This window comes from Blennius ocellaris, assembly GCF_963422515.1.
Source record: "Blennius ocellaris genome assembly, chromosome: 10".
In the NCBI taxonomy this organism is placed as follows: domain Eukaryota; kingdom Metazoa; phylum Chordata; class Actinopteri; order Blenniiformes; family Blenniidae; genus Blennius; species Blennius ocellaris.
In genome coordinates, this window is record NC_137659.1 from 12,957,492 (window position 1) to 12,980,936 (window position 23,445).

Consider the following 23,445-nt stretch of genomic DNA (forward strand, 5'->3'; position numbering starts at 1 on the left):
TTTATTTGATTTACAGGTTTGTTTCAATCAAAGGACTATAGATGATCAAAGAGCAGTCATAAATGGATACTGATTAGGATAACAATGGTGTGTGGGTAAAAGGAGTGGCTTTTTCTAAGCCTGGTATGTGTTCAAAGTCCTAAACACTTGTCTTAACTGGCACAGCAAGACTGTCAGGTTCAAAACGTCAAAGAAACTCATTCGTGTTGGACAAAAGAAAGCAGCTTTTTGTGCAATGCCGCGGCACGTAGCTGCTGTCCATGGACTATTGCTACAATAAAACTGCCTCCCACCTCTTAAGCACGTACAAACCGGAGGCCTTAATAATGGTTTGTGTTTTATTACCAAACGGGAAATCCTCAAATCATTACATCTTTTACATCTCAATGGCCTACTGTTTCCACTTGACAGTCAAGTAATCATAGTTTTAAAATAGCTTAGTTACAGCACACTTGCATGATACTCCATCGATACAGATACAAGTAACCACCAGTTTTAAAACTCCTCTGATGCTAGTAAATCTCTCACCTTCATCAGCTGTGTGAGAGCAACAGTTACAAGAACCAGTGTGAAGGATGTGCCTGACCCGTTGAGGGACAAATAAGCCCAATTTTGATTCTATTGTTTTCAATAGTCAAAGTACCTGCAATTGTCTATTTTTGTTAACTTAATAAATAACACTTTATCTACGACGGGAGTAAGGCCTCTTTCACAGATGATTCATGTCTGTCAACCTGTGGGGTTGTAATTAAAATGCCAAGGGAGCTACCTCTTAAAAGGCAAGCCTCGAGCTAAAGTATAATAAAAGGCTGGGCTGGACACCAACTGTGCATAATCTCACTGTGAGGTTAGAGCTCTGACCACTGCACCACTGTGCAGGTAATTCAACTAGTAAATACTGTGTTTTGCAGTAGCTGCTTTTGGAATTATATTTCTATTTAATTTGCTAAATATATGTGGTATAATTCTATTTATATTGACATTGCATATTAATTCATTACTGTAATGCGACAAACCTGTATGAACATGTTTTGTTTAAATGGGGTAGGTTCATATTTTGTCCTGGGTGAATTCTTAAGCTAGCAACCTGAAATGGAATTTCAAGGGAGTACATGTGTACAATACTACATATAAAAGCTTCATAAATCGACCAAATAAAAAGCCATCTATAAGGAATATAATTGATGTTCAAGAAGGTGCAGTAGGAAGTGTTCTGTTGCCACACTTCTGGATTGTGAATCAGAGGTATTCAGCCAGCAAATTCAATGCTTGATGCCACCAAATCTCACACACAATTTTCCCATTTAGAGTGAAGCAGAGTGTCATATTTATCTAAATAAAATCTGTTAACAAAGGCAAAAGCCAAGTTCAAAGTTTCTACACTAGCATCGGACCATGGTGATACAAACCCAACAACAAGGGCAGTCACACATTACAGGCCAAATGTTTTCCCACAAGTAACCTTATTTGGTTATTAGAATGAAACAACTGAATAGGAAACCTGTGCTCCAAGAGGACCAGTGATTTGTGTGTAGACTTTATGTGAGACTTTGGCTTTAAGACGACATGTGTGATCTGTCATTTTGGTTTAAAAGTGCAGTTCACTCACACTTGGTCACCTCAGGCATCGTAACTCAAGTTCGTTATGGGGACTTCCCTACTTTCCCAAGTGTTGAAAAGAAGTTATCCCTCTGATAACCCGAGGTTGTCCATTAAACATGTCATGCAACCTTGATCCACATTACCTCAGAAATCCCCTAGGGGGCAGTGTGACCCTTTATGCCACATTAAAGTGCTGTGCATACATAAGGATACAGTCAGGGATGCAGAGGTGCAATTAATCCAACACTCCATGAAGCGACAGAAAAAAAACAAAGTCTGACCACTCTGAGCAGCTCCAGAACTTTAAAGGGGAATGTGGAAGAATGTTGGAGTGACTCTGAAGAGTCTCGTTTGAAGAAAGCGTGTAGGTATTTATCAGTGACCCTCATCTTTCAGCCACAAAACCAACAGAGGGGATACAGCAGCTGTCAGGCAAAAGGGTGTTTCTTTGATCCAAAGTGGTTTCCCTTTGGTGTTTGATGAGCTTCTGATCTCTGAGAGGTGGCTGGAAGGACAGACGCTTCCATCAGTACGAGTATCTGGAGAGCGGCGTGTCCTCCATCAAATCGTCCTGGAGAAGATGAACAAAACGAAAACACTTTGTAAAGTAATTGAGAGTGATTTGCGATGCATTTTGCAAAATAATGCAACACAAAATCTTCAACTTGAGTAATATGAAAACTATTAAGAATTTTTTTTATCTCTAAAACCGAACGTTTATTGCTGATATACCAAGAGGCTCAAGGTATTTCACATCATGTTCCCGCTTATTTCACCTAATCTGTCCTTGTGTGTTCCGATAAAACCTAAGAGCTTTTCTTAGGTCAACTTAATAGTGGGATTCAACTTCAATTTCTCCTCTGCTCCTGACAAACATGTCAAAACTGATTCCAAGCTGATTTTTTTTTAAAGTTAAATTTGAAGTTTGATCATATTAAATGTCATAGTTCGGATTTTTGTTGAGATTTCTGAAAAGCACACACACACACACGCACACGCACACACAGACGCACACGCACACACACACACACACACACACACACACACACACACACACACACACACACACACACACACACACACACACACACACACACACACACACACACACACACACACACACACACACACATTTATCCCTGCATCTTCTATATTGCTTTATCCCGTCATACACACAAGTGCATGTGCTTAATTCATCCTTGCTTTAAGTTTACAAGTATATGTTACCCTCCAGAAACAAGAAGTCTTAAAATGTTTCTTAATGTAACAGTTATGGAACAGTTTATTTCCTTAGACCGTTCCTTTCAGCTCTTCACCTTCACACTGCCGATTGATGACGCTGTTTTCTGTTAAATCTAAAGTATATTTGAGAAGCATTTAGGAAGTGTTACTGCTATACCGTCGTCGACTGTGTCTCACCATGGGTACATCTTGCAGTCGATGAAACTCTGGGTGGTTCGTCCGCTGCCTGAACTTGAGGAACAGAATGACGAAGACGATTGCTGTGCTCACTATGAACACTGACAGTAAACCAGCCAGCAGAGGGTCGAGACGAGATCTGGAGTGATACGTTTTCAGCTCTATAACAAACAAAGGTGGTCATAAAAAGTAGATTGATCGATACATTGATTCAGTTTAAGAAGCTGGAAAACCTATTCTCTGACCTTTATCGCCAACATTGAGCTCAGATGGGCCCTGGTGGTGTGTTGGCCCCGCGGGGGTTCGGCCTGGGGCCGAGGTCCGAGGGCGACCTGTGGCCTGCCAGCTGGCTGTGGGGAAGGATTCCGACTCCGACTGCGTCGTGGAGGTGGGAGCCGTGGAGCTCACGCCCGTCCCGCCATGGGTTGGCTGAGATGAAAAGGTGGCGGGGGAAACGTTGGGGAGGGGGGCCGTGCTGTCAGGAGGTGACGTGTGCCGGAGGGAGGTGGTTGGGGGTCCGCTCGCTGTGGATGAAAGGCCCTCGGCAGCAGCTGAAAGTGGGGACGTGAGCACAGGGCTGCATCAATTCAAAACACCACAGAGAATTCTTCAAAGCGAATGAAGCCTGCGCACGGCAGCCAGAGGTAACTGTACACCGCCCTGCTCAGGAAAATCGATCGCTGCCACCGACATTAAGGTGCTGCGCTTATTGTTGAGGCCTACAGGTTCAACCTGTGCTGCTCTGCAGAGCCGAGAGGAGATGACTTATTTAACACACCGTTTGCATTTACAAGCATCAAATAAGCATAATAAAACAACAGTGGCTGATTCAGATACAATTACACTCCAAGTATTGTATTTTTTTGATTGGGAATTGGTGGCTTCAACTGGTACGTTGAACTTAGTAATGTTAAAGAAGTTTATATTTGATATAAACATATTATTCCGGTTGGGAAACTTGCCAAAACAAATCTGGAAGCCAATTGATCCTTTCTGCCTCTTTAATGTCAATCAAAACAAGCCTGAACAAATCAAGAGACTGTGTGACCATCAAACCAAACTTGTGCATAAGAGTAACCTCGGCATCCCGCTGCTTTAAATTTAGTGACAATAAAAATAGAAACACGAGCGTAATTCAAACTACTCAAATAAGAACTGCTGGTTGTTTTTGTTTTGATCCAAATTGTAGATCCTATTTTAAGACTGGTTTCCAGGTGATTGCTTTTCTTTGAAAGTTGAATGAATGAATGAGTAAACGAGTGAATGAGTGAATGAGTGAATGAGTGAATGACCTTTAGAAACAGATTTTCAGTTTTCTGACAGTTTATATAACAACAGGTAAATCCTTTAACAAATTGCATACAAATATACAACAACAACAAAAAAACAAAGTGTGTTAGTTACAAATGGAAGTGATTTGTTTTGATAAAAAGAAACTACACTACAAAAAGAAGCATAACAAATATAAATCTGTTTCTACCTGACGCATTGTTTGACATAATGATTTTCTCAGTCAATGTAAACACAAATAATTTACTCAAAGATCACTCTCTCAAATTGATCTTTTGTCGGCTGAGAGAAAGTGAAATGTTTATAGGTCATTCAGACTATAGAGTAATTACTGAGGAGTTATGTACAGCATGTACTGAAAAAAAACCCAGAATTTTCCATAAAGTTAGTTTCCAGCTGTATGTCACGCTTATTTCCACCTTGTCACGGTGTGACACTGAACAAGAACAGAAATGTGCCTGTTCTAACGGTTATTTTGTCTCCAGCTTTTTAGTTGAGATACTTGAGGAGGGCCAGTTGCCAAGTGAAGGCCTTCACATCTCTCGGGGTCGTGATGACACGATATGGACGGGGTTATGTCAGGGTAGTTTTCATATTTATGTGCTCCTTAAAGAGGCAGCATGTCATCATCACAGGGAGTTATATTTGTTTGAGCTAAATAAGGGAATCTCTTCGATGAGGTTGCGAAACATTCTTGATCTTGGTTCAGACCCGTGGGGTGAGGTATGGGGTGGGGCTGGTCAGAGGTGGATGGTGTTACTGGCACACTGCTGGCTGGAGAGTCTGTGTTTGCTTCACAAACAGGTAGCATTTAGTGAAGGGTTTTTTTTTTTTTAGGTTCTGGTCTGGATTAAATAAACAAATTGGACTGGGAAATAAATAGGGACACTATCATGAAAAATCGATAGAATCATCTCCATAAATTCTGTGTTGACAATGTAACAAATAAAAACAACCCCAAAAAACATCCTATTAAAATGAAGTATACAAAGATTTGTACCTGTAGAAGATGGAGCAGCCGAGAGGCTGTTGGTGACGAAGGGGATGTTTGTAGGTGTTGCAGAACTCAGGGTTGTGAATATAGTGTTTGCCTGAGTGTTTGAGGGGACTGTCTCTTGTGACTGAGGAGTCCCAGTGGCACTTTCAGTCCATGTTTCGGTCCCGCTTGCCAGATTATGTGTCCACTGTGGGGCCTCGTTCCCAGGATCCTCTGTCGGGTTAGGAGATACTGAAGTTCCAGTGTGACTCGGCAAGGTGGCTGGAGTGGAGCCAGGAGGTGAAACACTGCTCTGACCTTTGAAATAAAAGCAAGTCCTGCTTCAGAAATGTTTTGGATTCAGTCATGGTAAAAACATTTTTAAAGGAGGAAAACATTAAATTGTGTACTTTTATGGCCTGTTCAGCTGGAGAAATGTTCCTATTTACTGTCTTTATCACATATTTTAAGCTTTACACAAAAGTGACAATATTCCAATTAATCATGGAAAAGGCAGAATACATGCTGGGCAACGTTTTCATCCCATCACTGGGCAAACAGAGAGCCAAACAACCACACATGCTCACATTCAGAACATTCAAACTGAAATGCATCTTGCTGGACTTTGGGATGACACTATGTCTACCTACAAGAGAAAATACAACATCTCCAAACAGAAAGGACCCCAGGACTGGACTCAAACCAGGGACATGGTTGCTGTGAGGCGACAACCACGTATCTACCAAAGTTTAAGAATCAGTTTTGATCAAATGTGATTTTTTTTCGTGAAATATACAATCCAAACATAATTCCAGATTAGCGGATCTATCTAATTTTACAATATCAAACTCAAAGGCATTAATGCTGAATTGGACGCTGGGAAAACCCAATTAGTTTTACAGGGTTTGATGAAGAATTACATTCATTCATCAAGGGACCTATAAAGATAGTCGGTTGACTTTTGTTTAATGGATTTAGAGAATAGTTTGCTCGGGTTTAATTCGTCTCAAAACAAATATATTTTTATGGTGTAAGATGAAATTTAAAAAAGAGAGAGAGAAAGAGCAATCTTGACTGGTGGGCAGGTGTTACAGTGAAATAAGTAACCGTGTTGAGAAAGGCACAAACTACTATTGCACATCCCGCTGAGCTGCTGAGTCACAAATAACATTGTCCAAAAACAAAAGATCCGCACATAATTTAACAACGCATAAATGCCGCCTGCAGCCGCATATAAACTTTCCAGAAGATCAATTGTGCATCATGTGCTGAATCAAGAAGAGCCCAACTCAACGTCAGCAGGATGTCAAGTCTGTTCGCATCAAACACACACAGACACACTCGGAGAGGACGACACCTTACCTCCCGTCCGCGATGAGCCGGTAAGGGCCACCAGCACGCCGAACATCACATTTATTCCAAATTTCATCTCATCAAGCTTCAATCCTGCGGATCGCAATAAACCGAGCTGAGTGGGATCTCCACGGCAGCTCCAGATCTGTTGCTGTGAGCTTGTTTCCGTTACGTGATTTGACAGGGAACATCATCAGCGCTAAAAATATCCTGAGGGAGTCGGGCAGAAGAGGAGCCGGGGTGGGGCTGCGCGCGGCGCGGCGCGGCGCGGTGCGGCGCTCAGCGTGGCGTGGCGTGCGAGCTCAAAACAGACACACGCGACTTTTTTTTTTCATTAAGGCCAAAGTGTGTCAGTGAACGATCTGCAGAGTCACACTTCACGTTCAATCTCTGTATTGTTATTATTATTTTTTTTTAAACCTCTGCACCTAATTACACGAGTTTGCAGTCGGTGTCGCTTCGCTGCTCCAATCAGACGTCAGCGCGTCAACAGCGCGGTTGTCTGCGTCAGGAGCGCCTGTTGAGACCCTGGCGGCGCGCGCTCAAGCGCCAAAAACACCAAACTGCAAGGAACTTCCCGTGCATTTATCATATTCTGCTGATTTGCGCCCAACACCGACGTATAGAAATTGTCGGGTGAATATGTGTCGCAGTTGCCTGTGAGCGACAACTTTTCTGTCCTCAGAGGTCAGAGTGTCGTCATGCGTGAGCGCGCTGCCCACATGTGGACTGTGTGGACAGCTGAGTGACCCGCTGCGTCCTCTGACAGCGGGATTTGACACACTCTGGAGGACGCCGAGTGGCCCTTCAGTTTAGCTCCACTGACCGATCAGGCTGTCCAAAAGACGGTCTACCTCTAAAAAACAAAACAAAAAACAAAACCCAGGAATACGCCCGATGGAGCCACCCGCCAACCCGGTGGACAGCTCGGGGGAGTTGGACTTAACAGTGGAGAATTTAGAGTCGGTAAGTTACTGGTCAGTCTCGTCACTGCATGACACTTTATTGAATCGTACATATAGGGATATATCAATACAACAAGCATGATCTTCTAGACAAATGTGTCCTTACCAATAACCAGTGTAACATAATTATAAATCAATAACAATAAGCACTGATACAATACGAAACAACACCCATTCAATGTGTTTAGTTTGACACAGTGAGATTAGGAAAACCAGACCATTTGTAATCTGATACCAGCTATAAGCATATGCTGTCCTAATAATAACTAGTACCATGTGCTTTGGATTAGTTGCTATGGCAACACATTTCTTTGGTAACTATTGGCCATCCAAGATGGATTATTACTGTATATGTTAATAATGCATCTTGGTTCATTTATACGTTTTAATAAGTAAGTAGACTGATATCACTTTATTGTCACACAAGTAGAAGTTCCAATTAGATGCTTATGTAGACTCTCTGTAGTTTTCTGTTCAGCATTTTAAGCCCATGCACAAACAAAGTCACATAAAATTGAACAAAATGACACTCAGTCAATGTTCTGAAACATATTTCGGGAAAAGTGGGAAAGCTGGCATTGAGTTTCTGTCATTTCTCAGTGTTTTGAACTGTCATTATCAAATTGCTTCCTTTGCTCAAGCATTTCCTCCACAACTGGCCTGCCTTTCTACCTCCAGGCTCTCTACCAGCTCTACTTTGATCCAGACATGGAGAACAAGAATATGGCCCAGAAGTGGCTGACCCAGGCCCAGGCGTCTGCACAGGCATGGCAGTTCAGCTGGGCTCTGCTCGCCTCTGACAAGGTGCACAATTGACTTCCATATATATTTCTGTTAGTGTCTAAAGAATATTTGAAAGCAGAGGACAACAACAGATTTCTAAATGTCTTTATTCAGATCCCCGAGGTTCAGTTTTTTGGCGCCAGCACGCTCCACACCAAGATCTCCCGTCACTGGAGCGACCTCCCAACAGACCAACAAGAGAGCCTCAGGATGCAGCTCCTCTCCCACATCTTACACTTCTCCTCTGGACCTAAAATGGTGCTGACTCGTCTCTGTGTTGCGTTGGCCTCCATGGCTCTTAACTTGATCCCACAGGCCTGGTCACAGCCTGTGGCGGACATGGTGAGGGCCTTCCAGCCTCAGGTACCAGATTCGGAGGATGACTCTGGTGCGAAGGCTGCCCGGGACCCCCACGCACACTGTCTGGCTCTGCTGGAACTCCTCACCGTGCTACCGGAGGAGTTCCAGAGCAGCCGCCTGGCTCAGTCTCGCTGCACTCAGCTGAGAGAGGCCCTGGCGGGAGAGTGGGTGGTGGTGTGTCCCCTGCTGCGACAGCTCCTGCAGAGCGAGGATTCAACCAACCAGGTGAAGGAGAAGGTGCTCCGCTGCCTGTCGAGCTGGGTGGGGCTGGATGTGCCGTTGGGAGAAAGCCAGGAATTAGTCCAGGACTGTTTCACTGCTCTGTCAGTCCCGGAGCTCTTCGACACAGCTGTGGAGACAATCGTTAACGCCATCTCCCAGCCCGATTGCCATAGGTAAACAAAAGGTGCCGGATCAAATGAGTTTAGATGAGCTTCGGTGTACAAGTGTAATTCTGAGAGGGTTCATGTGCAGGTACATCGCTGCCCTGGTGAACCTGATGCCCCTGGTTCTGGGTCTCCATGACCAGCTGAAGACAGCAGCTCAGGACGGGGACATGGAGACCTCACACGGTATCTGTCGAATCGCTGTGGCCATGGGCGAGACCCACTCACGGTACGTGTCGATGCACATGCACAGCATTGTCCTGTGGCCGGCCGGGTTTCACTATTCACCTGTTTTATTTTCCTCCGTGTGTTTGTGTGTGACAGGGTTTTGCTGGAGCAGGTGGACCACTGGCAGGAATATCTGGCTTTAGTTAACATGATTTTGTTCTGTACGGGTATCCCTGGACACTATCCAGTCAGTGAGACGACGAGCTCCCTGACACTCACCTTCTGGTACACTTTGCAGGTATTAAAAAAAACAACAACAAAAAAACGAAATGGCTGGTAGTTTTCTTACGTTTACATAATTTTTTTTTGTTTCAGTTTACAAATATATTATTCAAGTTTGTTGTTTAGCTTTTTGATAAATAATTTGAACTATGTTTACACATTGACAGGATGAAATCTTGTCATTTGAGGAGGAGAAGCAGGCAGTTTACCTGCAGGTATACAGGCCGGTTTACTTCCAGCTGGTGGACGTGTTATTACATAAATCTCACTATCCATCTCAGGAGGAATACGCCTCCTGGTCCACTGACGACAAGGAGCAGTTCCGAATTTACAGGTAAATTTGTCCTTGAAAAGTAGGCTTTGGAATATTGTTAGTGTCACTGTCTCATAAGAAATGCTTGAATAGTACATTGACAAAAAGAAAAGTCCCTTTGCAGGATTTGCTCAATGTTTTTACATCCATTATCTTTTTTTAAATATGTGTTGACTTGTAAGAAAATATATTCAAATCCATCCTTAGAACCTGATCTGTTGACAATCAATTGAATGATTTATGAAAACTTTAGTGCTGTCTTGGCTGGTTTTCTTCACAGAGTAGACATCTCTGACACTCTGATGTACGTGTACGAGATGTTGGGGGCAGAGCTGCTCAGCAACCTCTACGACAGGCTGGGCAGACACCTGCTGGACCCGCAGCAGTCAGCAGCATGGCAGGTATAGTAAATAACAGCTTTCAAAGTTGCCTTGTGAGGCTTTCCTTTTTCAAAGTCTGCATGTTCTTCCTCTTTGTGTGGGGGGAGCTTGTCTCACACAATATTGCTTAGTTCGCCTTGGCTAATACGTATACAATAACAGAAGATTGATAGGTCCATCACCATTTTAGGAAAAGCATCACACATCACAACCTATTCCGAGGTTCTCAAAATTAGGTTCCTCCATGTCGAAGGAAATTATGAAGAAACACTTTCTAGAATTACCAGATCTGAGAAACTGCTTTCCAATTTTTAAGTTGAAAGAATTGGTTTCACTATCATGTTTCTCCATATCAGAGATTTGCGAGGTTGTCTGCAGGCTCTCTTAGATTGGATACTTGAGGACATATTCTGAAAAAGCAATATGCAACAGTTGTTAGTCCGCTATGTTATATATTTTCTATTTGAATACAGGCAGGACAGTCATAGACTAAATCACAAATCAGAGGGCCAAGCTTGACTCACTATCCCTAAACGTGTCATTTCCACCCTGTTTTCCTTCAGATGAGAGCATCACCCTTCATTCAGTTCTCCATCTCCAGAGTCAGTGTTTGCTGCCTTTGCTTCATCTAAGATCACATGTTCTTTTCTATCCTTAGGACACCGAGGCTCTGTTGTTTGGCTTCCAGTCGATAGCTGAGACGATCGATGTGAACTACTCTGATGTTATTCCCGGTCTGATCGGTCTGATCCCCAGAATCAACATTAGCAACATTATGCTGGCCGACACCGTCATGTACACCATAGGTATGTACTCATCCGTCTGCATATTGTATGTAGTAATTAGGCAAAAGTTACAAATTGTATTGTTGTAAATTCATCCAACGAAGAAGAGTTCACAACTCGTCTTTTTGACAAGGCTCTCTGGCTGAGTGGCTGGCTGACCATCCAGTGATGCTGGGTGGCATTTTACCCATGGTGCTTCAGGGCCTAGAGAAGCCCGAGCTGTCGGTGTCCAGTGTATCGACGTTAAAGAGAATCTGTAGGGAGTGTCGACACGACCTCGGCCCCTTCGCTCAGGACATCCTGACTGTGTCGCAGGTCAGACCCCGACACAGGCACACTGATCGATCAAATCTGTTGTTGAGAAACCATAACTGCTGTTATCTGCAATTTCATGTAGGATGTACTGCTTAAAGAAATACACAAGGTGAGTAATAGCCCTGAATTGCTAAGAATTTTTGTGTTATTCTGCAAACATTAAAGATCTGAGGACAGCATTTATGTTATGCACCGTGTGTGTGTGTGTGTGTGTGTGTGTGTGTGTGTGTGTGTGTGTGTGTGCAGAGCAGCCAGTGCATGTGGCTGATGCAGGCCCTGGGTTTCCTGCTGTCTGCCCTGCCAGTGGAGGACATTTTAGGCCGACTGCACACACTAATCACCCCCCACATCCAGCAGCTGGATTCACTGGCTCAGCAGGAGGTAAGACAATGACAAAGTGAAACAATGCAAATGGAATTCTCGAAAAGCACATTATTTTACAGTGAATGTCTTATTTTGTTGTTGTTCCTTTCTTATGGTTTTCATGGAAATATAAATGTGCGAGGTTATAACTCTGTTTTTTTTTCTTGTAGAAGCTTATGAACTTGCTTATTTAAAATGTTATAATGCTGCACCCCTTTTCAAGAGTAAAAGGATCGAAGGTGTGGGCGTGCTTTAATCATGCATGGCTGTCCATGTGCAAGCAAGATTTATTTTTTTTTTGCACATAAAATAAACAAATGCTTTGTTAATTAGCTTATGTACATACATAAGATGATTGTATGTATTGTATGAAGACGATTTCTAATAATCACAATGCTTATTCTATTACATTATATGGACAAACCACTGAGACTACTAAAATACATCTCGTGCTAGCATATTTCTTAGTAAGACATAAAATAGACAAATAAGAATGATAACCATACATTTAAGACATGGCTTTGGCTTAAAGGTGTAGCAGGCCTGTGTAAATTATAGGTAATGTGACTTTTGGTCATTAGCTGGCAGTAAGGGGTTAGACTGAGGATGGATGACATGCTGTTTAAACTGGGGTTATCAATTAAATCACTTCCATTTATTATTAATTTGTAGTTTTTTCATGCGTCTAATAAAAAAGCTTGACAGTGAAAACAGAAATGCGCTGGACTCTGCACAGTGTTTTATTGCTTTTCTGAAATGTTTGACAACCTGTCAGGAAAAGTCCGTGTTGGTTTAATGCGCTCACGCTGTTGTTAAACAATACACCTTCCCCTCGATTGTAGGCTAATCCTACCAATAAACAGACGATCATCCACATTCTGGGGATGCTGTCCAGCCTCTTCACCACGCTGGACATCAACAGAGACGTGGACAGCTTGGAGGGAGCAGCCAGTCCCAGACTCATGTCCGCTCAGTGCAAACCAAACCCCGTAAGTTCCGAGACGAATCAGAAGAATGGTGTAGTTATTGGTCAAAAACATCCGAATCCGGTCAGTGCAACGTCTTTTTCATTTCAAATGTGTAGGTTGTCGTTGTCCTGCAGCAGGTTTTCACCCTAATCCAGAACATCCTCAGCAAGTGGCTCCATGAGGCAGAGGTGGTGGAGGTATGAGGCATGTTTCAGCATGTATGGTCCAGCTCCATGAGCATTTAGTGACTCACCACTTCTCATAGAATCCCGCTCTTTCCTTCCATCCAGGCAGTGTGTGGGGTTTTTGATAAATCAGTTCGAACCCTCCTACATGACTTCGGGCCCATGGTGCCTCAGCTGGGTGAGATGTTGGGGCAGATCTATAGCACCTTCCCTCAAGCCGCAGCTTTGGACCTGGCACGGCAGGTACACCTTTAAACATGATTTAAAAACATTATTTAACACGACATTGTCAATGTCAGAAGTCATTATTCTTCTCTTCCTGTATCTGCGAGTAGATGATTCACATATTTGCTGCAGACGAACATCACATCTCAACCATCCGAGGCCTCACTGAAGTGTTGACGTCCAGAACGCTAACTATATTTCAACAAGGTAATAAAGAGGTGCAAGCGTTGATCCCTTTTTTTTTTTAAACGCAATTTGTCTCACACTCTATTTCTTTAAATCAGGTCCAAGGGATCACCCTGATATCGCAGAATCATTTATGCATCTTCATGCTCAGGTTGGTTTTGAATTTTCATCGTGCCCACTCGCATGAGAGAAAATATTTGATTATCTACAACTTGTGTGTTGTCTTCCCAACGATTAGATTCTCAAAAGGAAGCCTGATTTGTATCTGTCTGACCAATTGGATGTTAAAGCACTGTTTTACTGTGGTGAGTATGATTAAAAACACACTGTGGATTGATGTTCTTTAAACTGCTTTTAATTTGAACGCTTAAATACCAGTGTATGCACGGCAATGAAATAACTGGTGTCACGAAGATGATTCCCAAGATGTTATCTATATATTTTCTTCTTTTGAATATCTGCCTCAAACAATAATTTCTGTTACCTGTGCTGAAGTAAATATGTTTTAATCCCTTTCTTACATTTCTTTCAGGAATTCTGTCCGTCAAGTTTCCCGAGACACCGACCGTTAAAGCTGCGTGTGTGTTCTTTGTGAGTTGAGATGTGCAGTCGCTCTATCGTGGAATACATTTCCTGGTCTGTCCGTCGACTTTGGCCTCACAGATGCTTGTCGTCCCACACAGGCAGAGTTTTTAAGTCGATGTAAAGACATGCCCGCACTGGGAGGGGTGTTGCAGAGTGACGGACGGCTCCTGACTGAGACCTTACTCCAGGTGAGACCCGTCTGCAGGCCCAAGAATGCACTATTGATCGACAGCACCCTGGGTGATGCTGCAGCAAGTGATTTCTCGACACTTTCGGAGAGTTTTGCTCTTCTTCTCATCTTAGGCGGTTGGAGGTGCATCACCCCGCAGCCTGACTGAGCACTTTGCAGAAGTACTGCTGAATTTAAACAGACACTCTCCAGCTCTGCTGTCCCAGTGGCTGAAGGAAACACTGCAGACCCCGGGGTTCCCCTCATCCCAGGTCTCCACAGACCAGAAACAAAACTTTACTCAGCAGCTTTTAAGGTAATCATCTTTTTCGGGAATTCGCTTCGTGGTTGCTGCTGCAGATCACATGCTTCCAGCACCTCACTGCATCCATAAGCCTCCTTGCCGTCCACCTTCCTCTTCTCGTCTTCTTTATCAGCTCCATCTTCAGCATTATATTCACCATAGTTATCATACAAACATATTTCCTCAGGATGTTTATTGACTGGGATTCTGATGTGAAATTCACAAAATGTCAAGTTCATAGCAACCCTAAACTACAGTGTTTCAACGTCTTCTGGTGAATAGTTTTGCTATTTGAAATATAGATTGTACTTTACTTTAGTCAATCCATCTTCTATACCTGCTTCATCTAATAGGGTGGCCAGAGCAGATCGAGTCAAAACAAAGGGATTTTTGACTCATTTTGTGGGTTTCCCATCAGCTGATGGGACTCAAGTACATTGAATGACTTGTTTTATTTATTGTAGAATATACATTAAAATAAAGGAACAGAGCTCATTTTAGATCATCTACTTGGAGCATTTACTACAATAACCATGATTCTCACCCCCGAGGAGATTGAGTCAAGCAGAACTGAAAAAACAAACCCTAAACAAATCTCATTACTGAGTTAATCTGTCTGAGCGCCTACTTTATTACATATTTTTTTCCATGTAATGCCAGTGTATGAGAGCTTACTGCTTTTAATTTAAGGTTTGTTTGAGGCAATATCAGTGGTTGCACATCATCAAACCTTCCATTGGATTTAGAAGCCTCGACTGCTGCACCCTAACCAAACGTACATATTTTGCATTTCATGATTTATCACAGGTAAAACAATGCTTTAACTCTTGTTCATTTCTTCCAGGGAACAAACCAACAAGCGTCAAGTCAAAGAGATTGTCAAGGAGTTCTCTCTGCTCTGCCGAGGCCTGCAGGGCTCTGGATATTCAGAGTACTAGGTCCAGTTGGTAATCTGGCCATTTCTACCCCACAGCTTTCATTTATGAAGACAAAATCAATTTTCAATCTTTGGTGTCAGCGCTTAAAGACTGCTTCACACTGTGCGATTTTATCCATCTTTCATGTTAAATCATTGCTGGATGGCAATGTGGATTTCAAAAAGTTGAGTACGACGGTGCGTTTCACTGCTCGGTGTTTACTCCAATCGGAGGCGGCATACGACACCTTCAGGAAATAAATCAAGCGATCCAAGTTTCTAGTAGCATTTAAGTACAGGGAATAAAGTTCAGTATGGAAGTAGATGGGGAATGTGGACACGTGCCAACATATCCATCTACTGGAGAAGCTGTAATCAATCGTTTCCGTGCAGAGAGAGGAGATGGCAACGGGTGCATTACTCAAATGGTGTGTGGTCACACGACCATGTCAACAGGCACCTCTCAGCTTCCCGTCCTCAGCCACGGATTTAAAACCTCAAATTTCAAGCCACAACCATCTTGGGCGGCCAAAGTCACACAGTGTCGCTGCCTTTATAGAGAAGACATTCAAAATGGAACCCTGGATTAAAAGTCAAAAAGACACATTGCGTGGGCTGGTATAGAGATAAATGGTCTCTTTGCAGCATGTTTTTAATGAGACACCTGTCAGATCTAAATGAAAAAGTGCCACAGTGCCATTTCTGTTACCATTCACATCAAAACAAACACTCCATCTTTCAATCGACTCACAAAAACACCAATAAATACATCATTTGTTGCCACGGCTCCAGCAACTGTGTCCTCTCTCATTTATTGGCCATCTTCTGTTGCATACTTCTGGAATCCATGATCACCCAATAAAAAAAGTTTTGTGTTTTAAAAACCCACTGCCCCAGTCAGGCGTGTTCTTCTGATACAAATCATGCTATACCATTATACTATGTAGCTTATAACTCTTGTACATGTAGACATCTGCTAATAAACAACTCAATCACTTCCACAACAGAAGAAAACGAGACCCAAGTCATGACAATAAACTGCCTTGTTTGTGTTTTAATCAGTGACATCACCGGGGATGGCAGTTTGAGGTTGTTTCTTTTCTTTTTTTCTTTGCTGCATCCTTCACAGAAAGAACTTTTTTTTTTTAAAGTGTGGTGGTGGTTGGTGCAGAGAGGAGAGGGGTCTGTGGGTCAGTCTCTGAGTATAGCTGGTTGAGTCTGTGCCTCTTAAACTACAGCTCAGCTGAAGCAGTCCCGGCCCTGCAATGTGGACTATCGTATCCTTGTGAAGAGGTTCAGCACCGACTTCGACTCCTGCGAGGAGAAGGAGAGCAAAGTGGAGTGTTTTGAAGGGAGTTCGGTGGTGGGTGGCACGTATAAACGATGAAACTGGGAGCGATCGACTGACGGTACCTTGGTGCAGCGCGTCTTACTGAAGACGTTCCAGAAACGTAGCGTCTCGTCTCCGGCTCCCGTGACGATGGCCTCGCCATCTGGTGACACAGCCTGTCGGTGGAGAGGGATGAGAGGAGGTATTCAGATGGAAAAACAAACAATGCTGCATAATCAAGTCACGTATAATCACGACAGCATTGTCGTGCAGAAGTTGTGCCCTGACAGCAAACCCTTCTATGTTGAGTTTGCATGCCCCCCCCCCCCTACATGTTGGCATCGAGTGAAGCTGAATTTGTGAGCTAAATAATTCAGACATACCAGATACAAGACTCTGTAGGAGTGTCCAGTCAGCTTGGCCACTTGTGTTAGTGAAGGGTACTTCCACACCAGGATCTGGTTCTGAGAGTAGCCGTGTGTGCTCACCTACAAATACAGACACAATCCAGTTCAAGCGGACACTGGGAGGGGCTGGAGACAAATTGGGAATAACACCTTAGAAAAAGAAAAAAAAAAAAAAAAAAAAACGCGTCTCACCAGTTCGTTGGCGTGTTTGGACCAGGCCAGGTTGCAGACCTGGGAGCCCGTGTCTGTGCTCTGCAGCGCCTGACCCGTCAGCGTGTTCCAGAAACGCAGGCAGCGGTCGGCGGTGCCGCCCCCCGACGCCAGAAGCCCGTGCTGGTGCGGCGACCAGGCGATGGCCTTCACTGCTGCCAGGTGGTCACTATACTGCTGCACCGGGAGAAGGCTGGAGCTGTTCCACACCAACAACTGGAGAGACAACGGCAAGAACATCAGTGTATTGGGTTTATCGTTACCAACCCCCCCCCCATCTTTTAGATTACTGTAAAGGTGCCGGGTGTATGTTTTACTGGGGATCAAACATCGCGTCACCTTGTTGTCGTTTCCTCCAGAGGCGAGGTGCTGGTGGTCCGGGGACCATTTGAGGCCGCACACTTCCTGCCGGTGACCTTGGAGTCTTCTCTCAGCTGCCGCGGGGGTTCGAACGTCCCTCTGGAGGATCACTCGGTCCCGACTTCCAGACGATAGCTGCTCGCCATTCCACGCCAAAGCACCTTGGGCGCAAAGGAGAGGCATCATTTCACTACAGCTGCAGTGCGTATGTGTGTGTGTGTGTGTGTAATCACCGTCGGCAAAAACAACAGAAACGTGGGTTTGAATCTGCATTGTATATTTCTATATTTCACTCACCAACTCTGGCTGAGTGACCCTCCAGGCTGGTCAGTTTCCTCCCTCCTGCTGCATCCCAGATCTGAACGTAACCTTTGTGGGTTCCAACGGCCACCAGACTTCCCTGACACGATCACAGCAAAGAAACCATTGGGGGGGGGGGGTTTTCAGTTCCTTGCTTCGCTACACTAAATCTCTGGATCCATGTTACACATAATCAAAAATCAGCCCCTTTGCAACTTAAACATCTCTTGCTCTGTGGATTCTGGAATGTTGTAATGACTTCTAGAAAAGTCAATCACGGATTGTATAAAATTCAGCCGCAAGAATCTGAACTTCTCAAACATGTATTTGCATCAAGGGATTTAGAATAGATTTCTATCTTTAAACCAGTTGGAATTCACTTCATAGATGAGCAGATTTGTGCATTTCAGACTGAATATATAATATCCTGCAGTTTAACATTGATCGGAGTTACTTTATTAAATGTTCCTGTCAACAAAGTCGGCAACTTTCAACATTAAGATATTGGGATTTTATAATGGCTAATATTTGCCATGCATCATTTGTTAGTTTTTTATTTGGGTGTTCTTGTAAAAGTCCCTTTTTAACCAGTTTGCTTTCATATGGCGAGGTTGTTCTCTTGACCTTTACTGCATGTATGAAGGGTGGTATATGAGTAAAGGACTCAAGATCATTAGTTTAAAAAAAACAGTTGACATTTTTGGGGGGTAAATAATGGGCAAGAATTTTTTTTTTTAAATGTTTAAATACAAAATATAAGAAAATAAAGTTTAAATTAATGACAAACCTACTTTTTGAAAAAGTTGGAAAATTAGGGAAAATGTTGAGAAATGCAAAAGTTATTTTAAAAAATCAATAGTTTATATATGTATAATATATAAAAAATGAAAAAAAACAAACTCCAATGTTAAAAGTGACCCTTGTGGGAAAAAAAACTCCATCTGAATAAAACACTTGTGTGCCTCATTGCAAAGATAACTTATCCTTCTCATATGTCTCATCACCACACGCTTTTATTCACTCTGTGCTGCAGTCAAAGTTGTCGTGTCATTTCTGGCAGCTCACTCTTTCATTCCAACAGACTGACGTGACGGAGTCTCCATCCACCGAGAGGTCACATAACCTCGTCACCTGTTAGGCACACACACACACACACACACACACACACACACACACACACACACACACACACACACAGTAAACAACCACTTCTACTGCAGCTCCACAGAAACAACTACGTTGCGATGGCTTCAATCCTTCGCCTCACCTGGCTGGTACAGGCACTCCACAGGTAGACGCAGGCTCCCAGCCCCACGCTGAGCAAGTTGCCCGCTGACCAGTCTACCAGGTTGAGGTAGAAGTCGTCCTGCAGCTCCGGTGCGTCCAGCACCTTAAAGGGGATCTTGGAGATCTTTCTGGCTGGCTTACGGGGAGAGCGGAGCAGCTTGTGACTTCAGAAAAAAAAAAAAAAGAAGAAAAGAAACATGCAAGTGAGTGTAAGTTCAGGGACAGCTCTGAAAAGCAAGCGTCAAGCCAAACATGTCATACCTCTTGTTACTGAGCGGAGACAGGGAGTAAGGGGAGACTTCATTATCACTATCCGAAGGCACTCTCCTCGTGTGGACGGTGTACTGTGGAGAGGAAACACACGAAGCAGAGTCAGAAACCCTCTCTTCATCTCGGACACGAGCAATTAACTGATTTTGTGGCGTCAAGTCATGTCTGCTGGGATCCACACCCGAAAGACGCTGTGGCAGTCTTGAGAGGGGACTGTGTGCCGCCGGTCGTCGGTGTGAGGGTCCGGCACCGTGTCGATCCCGGCCCCCAGCAACTCGTTTCTCAACAGGGCGGCGTACGCCACAGCATCTGGAGGGGCGGCGGAGCAAATGGTGATTCAGACTAGTCGGGGCCATATAACCAACTTGACACGACAGTAAGAAAGTTCTGACGGGTGCCCGACCTTTGCTTGAATCTGAACTGGCGTCTTTTGCTTTGTGGTTCTGACTTGGGGAGCGATAATTCTCCTGAGAGAGAAAGGGGTGGTCAGTGGACAGGCTGGAGAAAATAACAAGTCTCGCCAGGTTAAAGTGCTCCACTCACATTGGCATAGTGAAAGTTAATGCTCCAGTTACTTCCAGCGCGGGTGGGAATGAAGCGATCCCCTGACTTCACACTGACAGGACTGCAGGTTGCACTTAAAGCCTAAAGTAGGAAGAGTTCTGTGAGGATCTTGCACAAACTGTGGCGCATGCAGCAGGTATGATGACCCCCCCTCCCTCACCTTCTTCAGACGGGGGTCTGATGGCAGGTTCTGATGGTTGATCTGCCTCAGGAGCCTCCTCTCGTACTCCTGGTCCATCTCTTCACAGCTGACCAGTCCCCGCCCCCACCCCCCCACCCCCCTCCCCACCACCACCACCCCGCCCGCCCCCTCTTTACACCTCCGCTTCCTCCCGGTGAGAAAATCCCCAGAGGACTTTCATCTCTGTTGACAGAGAAGAGTCAAATTCAAAAAAGGGGAACAACTGTGCAAACGTGCAGAAAACACAAAGTCTGATCTCGGTAAACACAGGCGGCCTGAAGCAGCCGGGCGTCACGGTGCATGTGCGGCCATTCACTGGCGGCTTTTTAAAGCCACAGTGCGCCTCAGTGGTGCAATCGCTGACACTGAACCAGGCTGGAACAAAAGGTCAAACTCGTCGGATGACAGTCGCGCCTGTTGTCATGGCATCACGGCCGCGGACACAACAAGCCCGGGTTTAAAGCGACTGCAGTGTCTCGGGACGAGCCGCAGCTCCGCGCCGCGTCTCACCGACTCTGCCGCGGAGCTCACGTCGCCACATCAACCCTCATCTCCGGACGAAAACAGCAGCCCGGCGGACGAGCGACGTCGCTTCCTTCAGTGTGACGGGGGTACATCCAAGACGCCAGAACGCGACCCACTGGTGTTGTTTATGTTCGTGACAAAGATGGCGACCGAATCAGCTGGAGCACAAATTGTTTAGTTGACTTCTGCTGTCTGTGTGTGTGAACGACAGCGACTCAGCGGCGCCCGCTGGCCGCACCGGGTACTGCAATTCCGGGGTGTAGTCTGACTGTTCCCCATATGGCCGCAGAGTGTCGCTGTTGCACTATAAGTTTCCCCCCCCCCCCCCAGCAATTCAGCAACTGTCCACCAAGCAATAGTAAATAGATATACACACATACATATACAAAATAAAGGCATATAGGCGCACAGATAGGTAAAGAAACTATTATATACAAGACTGACAAACAGGAGGAATCCCTGCTGCACACAGTGCAGTGGGTTTGAAAGTGGAAAAGTGCATCCATGCAGAATGAGCACTGTGTGTGGTGTGCACTGCTGCAATACCCACGACCATGAGTTTATTGCCCGAGTTTCTCTTTGAAATGACTTCCTTTGTCTCAGTTGCTTTTAAATGTACTCATTTCTCATTTATTTTAAATTTTCAAACAAGTATACAGCATAAAAATACACACAAAAAAAAACTTAGGGTCATTCCTCCCTTATCTGGTGTTTTAAGATAGCTTCAGATAAAAATCCTTGTAGTATCTGAATCCCGCTGAGGCAATAACATTCGTGTTTGCGTCACTTGTCCCTATGGCTACCAGATGATGAGACCGCAAGGCTTTCTGGGAGATGGAGTAAGAAGAAGAAGAAGATAAGTCAAAGATGTCATATCTGAATAGAGGACCGATGCGATAACATTTTAAATGTGATATGAAGTCTCTTGCTGAAAGTATGGCGACTTCACCTCATTAAAGAGGGAGGATTTTTAGGTGTTTTTTCACAAAACCCCCATCCGCTTTGAATGGGATTAATGTCTCAATAAATTGCATTTCTGAAAGCATTTTGAAAATTAACCTGTAGTCTGTTATGAAAAGATCATATACATACACTTTTTACAGACACTCCATTGTGTATGACACAGCCCAACAGCACTGCTCTCTGTAACTTCAAAAATCAACTCAAAACTGAACATTGTTCATCGATTTTCAGAGCAAGTGGCATCTGGCAAAAGGTAGGGAATGTCAGGCAAGCGAGCACTAAATCATATTATTTAATTGATCATCGTCTCCTTCACAAGAGTGTTTAGAGGACCAGCTGAAAGACAACCTGTGAATAGCACTGGTTTTACAAGCCGGGAAACTAAATTCACGACGGGATTAATTCAACAAAAGCACGTGGCCACTTCCGCAGAGATCAAACATTTGAACTTACACGAATCAAGGTCACTTCGGTCACACTGACACCACCAGCCCCGCTCCGCTCCTCCTCCACTCTGAAACACCTTCACCTTTTCACCTGCTGATTAGAAGAGGACTCACCTGGGAGGACGTTCCTGCTGGAGGCTCAGCTCCAACACACACCGCCGCCACAAGTTATGATACTAAAACCACAATTCTGTTCCACAGGAGCAGCATTCGAACCCATTTGATTTTTGCTTCATGCAATATTAGGTCAGACATAGTGGTAGTGCCCTCATCTTTTTTTTTTCTTTTTTTTTTTTATTGCACATGATTGTGATTGGCTCTCTGTATTTATTCTGACCGTCAGGGAATTGGTTCAAAAAATTGGTCCAGAGCAATCCTCAGCTGGGATTAGTTGTAGAACACAGTGACCCTCATTCGGATAATACCTTTTAAATAACGTAATTATTTTATTCTATTGTTGAATTTTATTTTTAATGAAGCAGTGAATATAATAGATGCTCCAAAAAGTTGAATGACATCACATTCAAGTCCAAAAAAGTGCAAAGATGAATCAGTTAATTTACTTGTTGTCCCTTTGAGTCCTTTTATAACTCAGTAGGCCCAACTAATTTACAACAGAAAAAAACAAAACAATAAGGCAAAGCATGAGGAAAAGAGAATAAAAGGCACTTTTGAACATGACCACTGATATTAGTTTGCACAGCATCTGCATCATCAGAGGGCAGATGGCGAAAGAGCATCTGCATGTGACTCCAAAGTAAATAAAGGTCCTAAATTTGCTTTGCTACGAGGCTAAATGGGCCATCGCCTTGATAACAGAGGGAGAAGCGGGGAGATAAAGACTTCACTTTTAGAATTTTTTAATGAGCGTTTCCGTCTGAAACAAAGAGGCAGAGACAGGAAAACTCCCGGCTGCAGCGGGTTGTAATCAGAGCGGCTGACATGGTAGAGTGCAGACAATGCATGGCATCGTCTGGTGGCACCCAGAGCTGCACGTAGGCCCGTGTCCCCCAGCATTCCTCCGGTCGCTTGGCCCACATTTACATGTCAGCAGGCCTGGTGTTGGCTGAATACAGACGGTTTATAGATCGTCCCCGATACCCTTTCTTTTTCTCGTCTCTGCTTTGGATGCAGACATTACTGTAAATACTGGAGTGCAATTCAGCAGTTCTTTGCACTCATTCAATAATTAGCGCTTCTAAAGAACACAGCTTCACCTTCCAATTCATTAAATGAGTGGTTGGACTTTCACGAGTTGAATTGAATACATCACGTACATTTATTTTGGATCTATTCATCCATCTTTGATATCGTTAAAGATACA

General features: G+C 44.0%; 3 protein-coding genes across 3 annotated transcripts; 1 reads left to right on the plus strand and 2 right to left on the minus strand.

Annotated features, from left to right (window-relative positions):
* Positions 1-60: 60 nt before the first annotated feature.
* Positions 61-6,809, minus strand: LOC308135218 (uncharacterized protein). The gene is made up of 5 exons (XM_080503099.1): positions 6,650-6,809; positions 5,312-5,605; positions 3,267-3,572; positions 3,022-3,182; positions 61-2,173 (listed from the first exon to the last, which is right to left on the minus strand). The coding sequence occupies exons 1-5, from the start codon at positions 6,714-6,716 to the stop codon at positions 2,129-2,131; spliced, it is 873 nt and encodes a 290-aa protein (XP_080359225.1). The 5' UTR covers positions 6,717-6,809; the 3' UTR covers positions 61-2,128.
* Positions 6,810-7,105: 296 nt separating this feature from the next.
* On the plus strand, positions 7,106-15,336 carry LOC308135410 (importin-13-like). Its single transcript, XM_080503380.1, has 21 exons — positions 7,106-7,606; positions 8,284-8,409; positions 8,503-9,143; positions 9,223-9,363; positions 9,459-9,600; positions 9,752-9,918; positions 10,178-10,298; positions 10,936-11,083; positions 11,196-11,377; positions 11,460-11,486; positions 11,624-11,758; positions 12,583-12,729; positions 12,825-12,905; positions 12,999-13,136; positions 13,229-13,325; positions 13,403-13,455; positions 13,543-13,609; positions 13,837-13,895; positions 13,988-14,077; positions 14,193-14,374; positions 15,207-15,336. Exons 1-21 carry the CDS (start codon positions 7,538-7,540, stop codon positions 15,298-15,300), a joined length of 2,907 nt encoding a protein of 968 aa, XP_080359506.1. The 5' UTR covers positions 7,106-7,537; the 3' UTR covers positions 15,301-15,336.
* A 1,132-nt stretch (positions 15,337-16,468) lies between these two features.
* On the minus strand, positions 16,469-20,275 carry fzr1b (fizzy/cell division cycle 20 related 1b). Its single transcript, XM_080503381.1, has 13 exons — positions 20,167-20,275; positions 19,986-20,087; positions 19,846-19,909; positions 19,624-19,751; positions 19,434-19,516; positions 19,153-19,336; positions 18,951-19,016; positions 17,883-17,985; positions 17,565-17,746; positions 17,208-17,441; positions 16,992-17,096; positions 16,692-16,784; positions 16,469-16,592 (listed from the first exon to the last, which is right to left on the minus strand). Exons 1-13 carry the CDS (start codon positions 20,242-20,244, stop codon positions 16,551-16,553), a joined length of 1,464 nt encoding a protein of 487 aa, XP_080359507.1. The 5' UTR covers positions 20,245-20,275; the 3' UTR covers positions 16,469-16,550.
* Between the last annotated feature and the right edge of the window lie 3,170 nt (positions 20,276-23,445).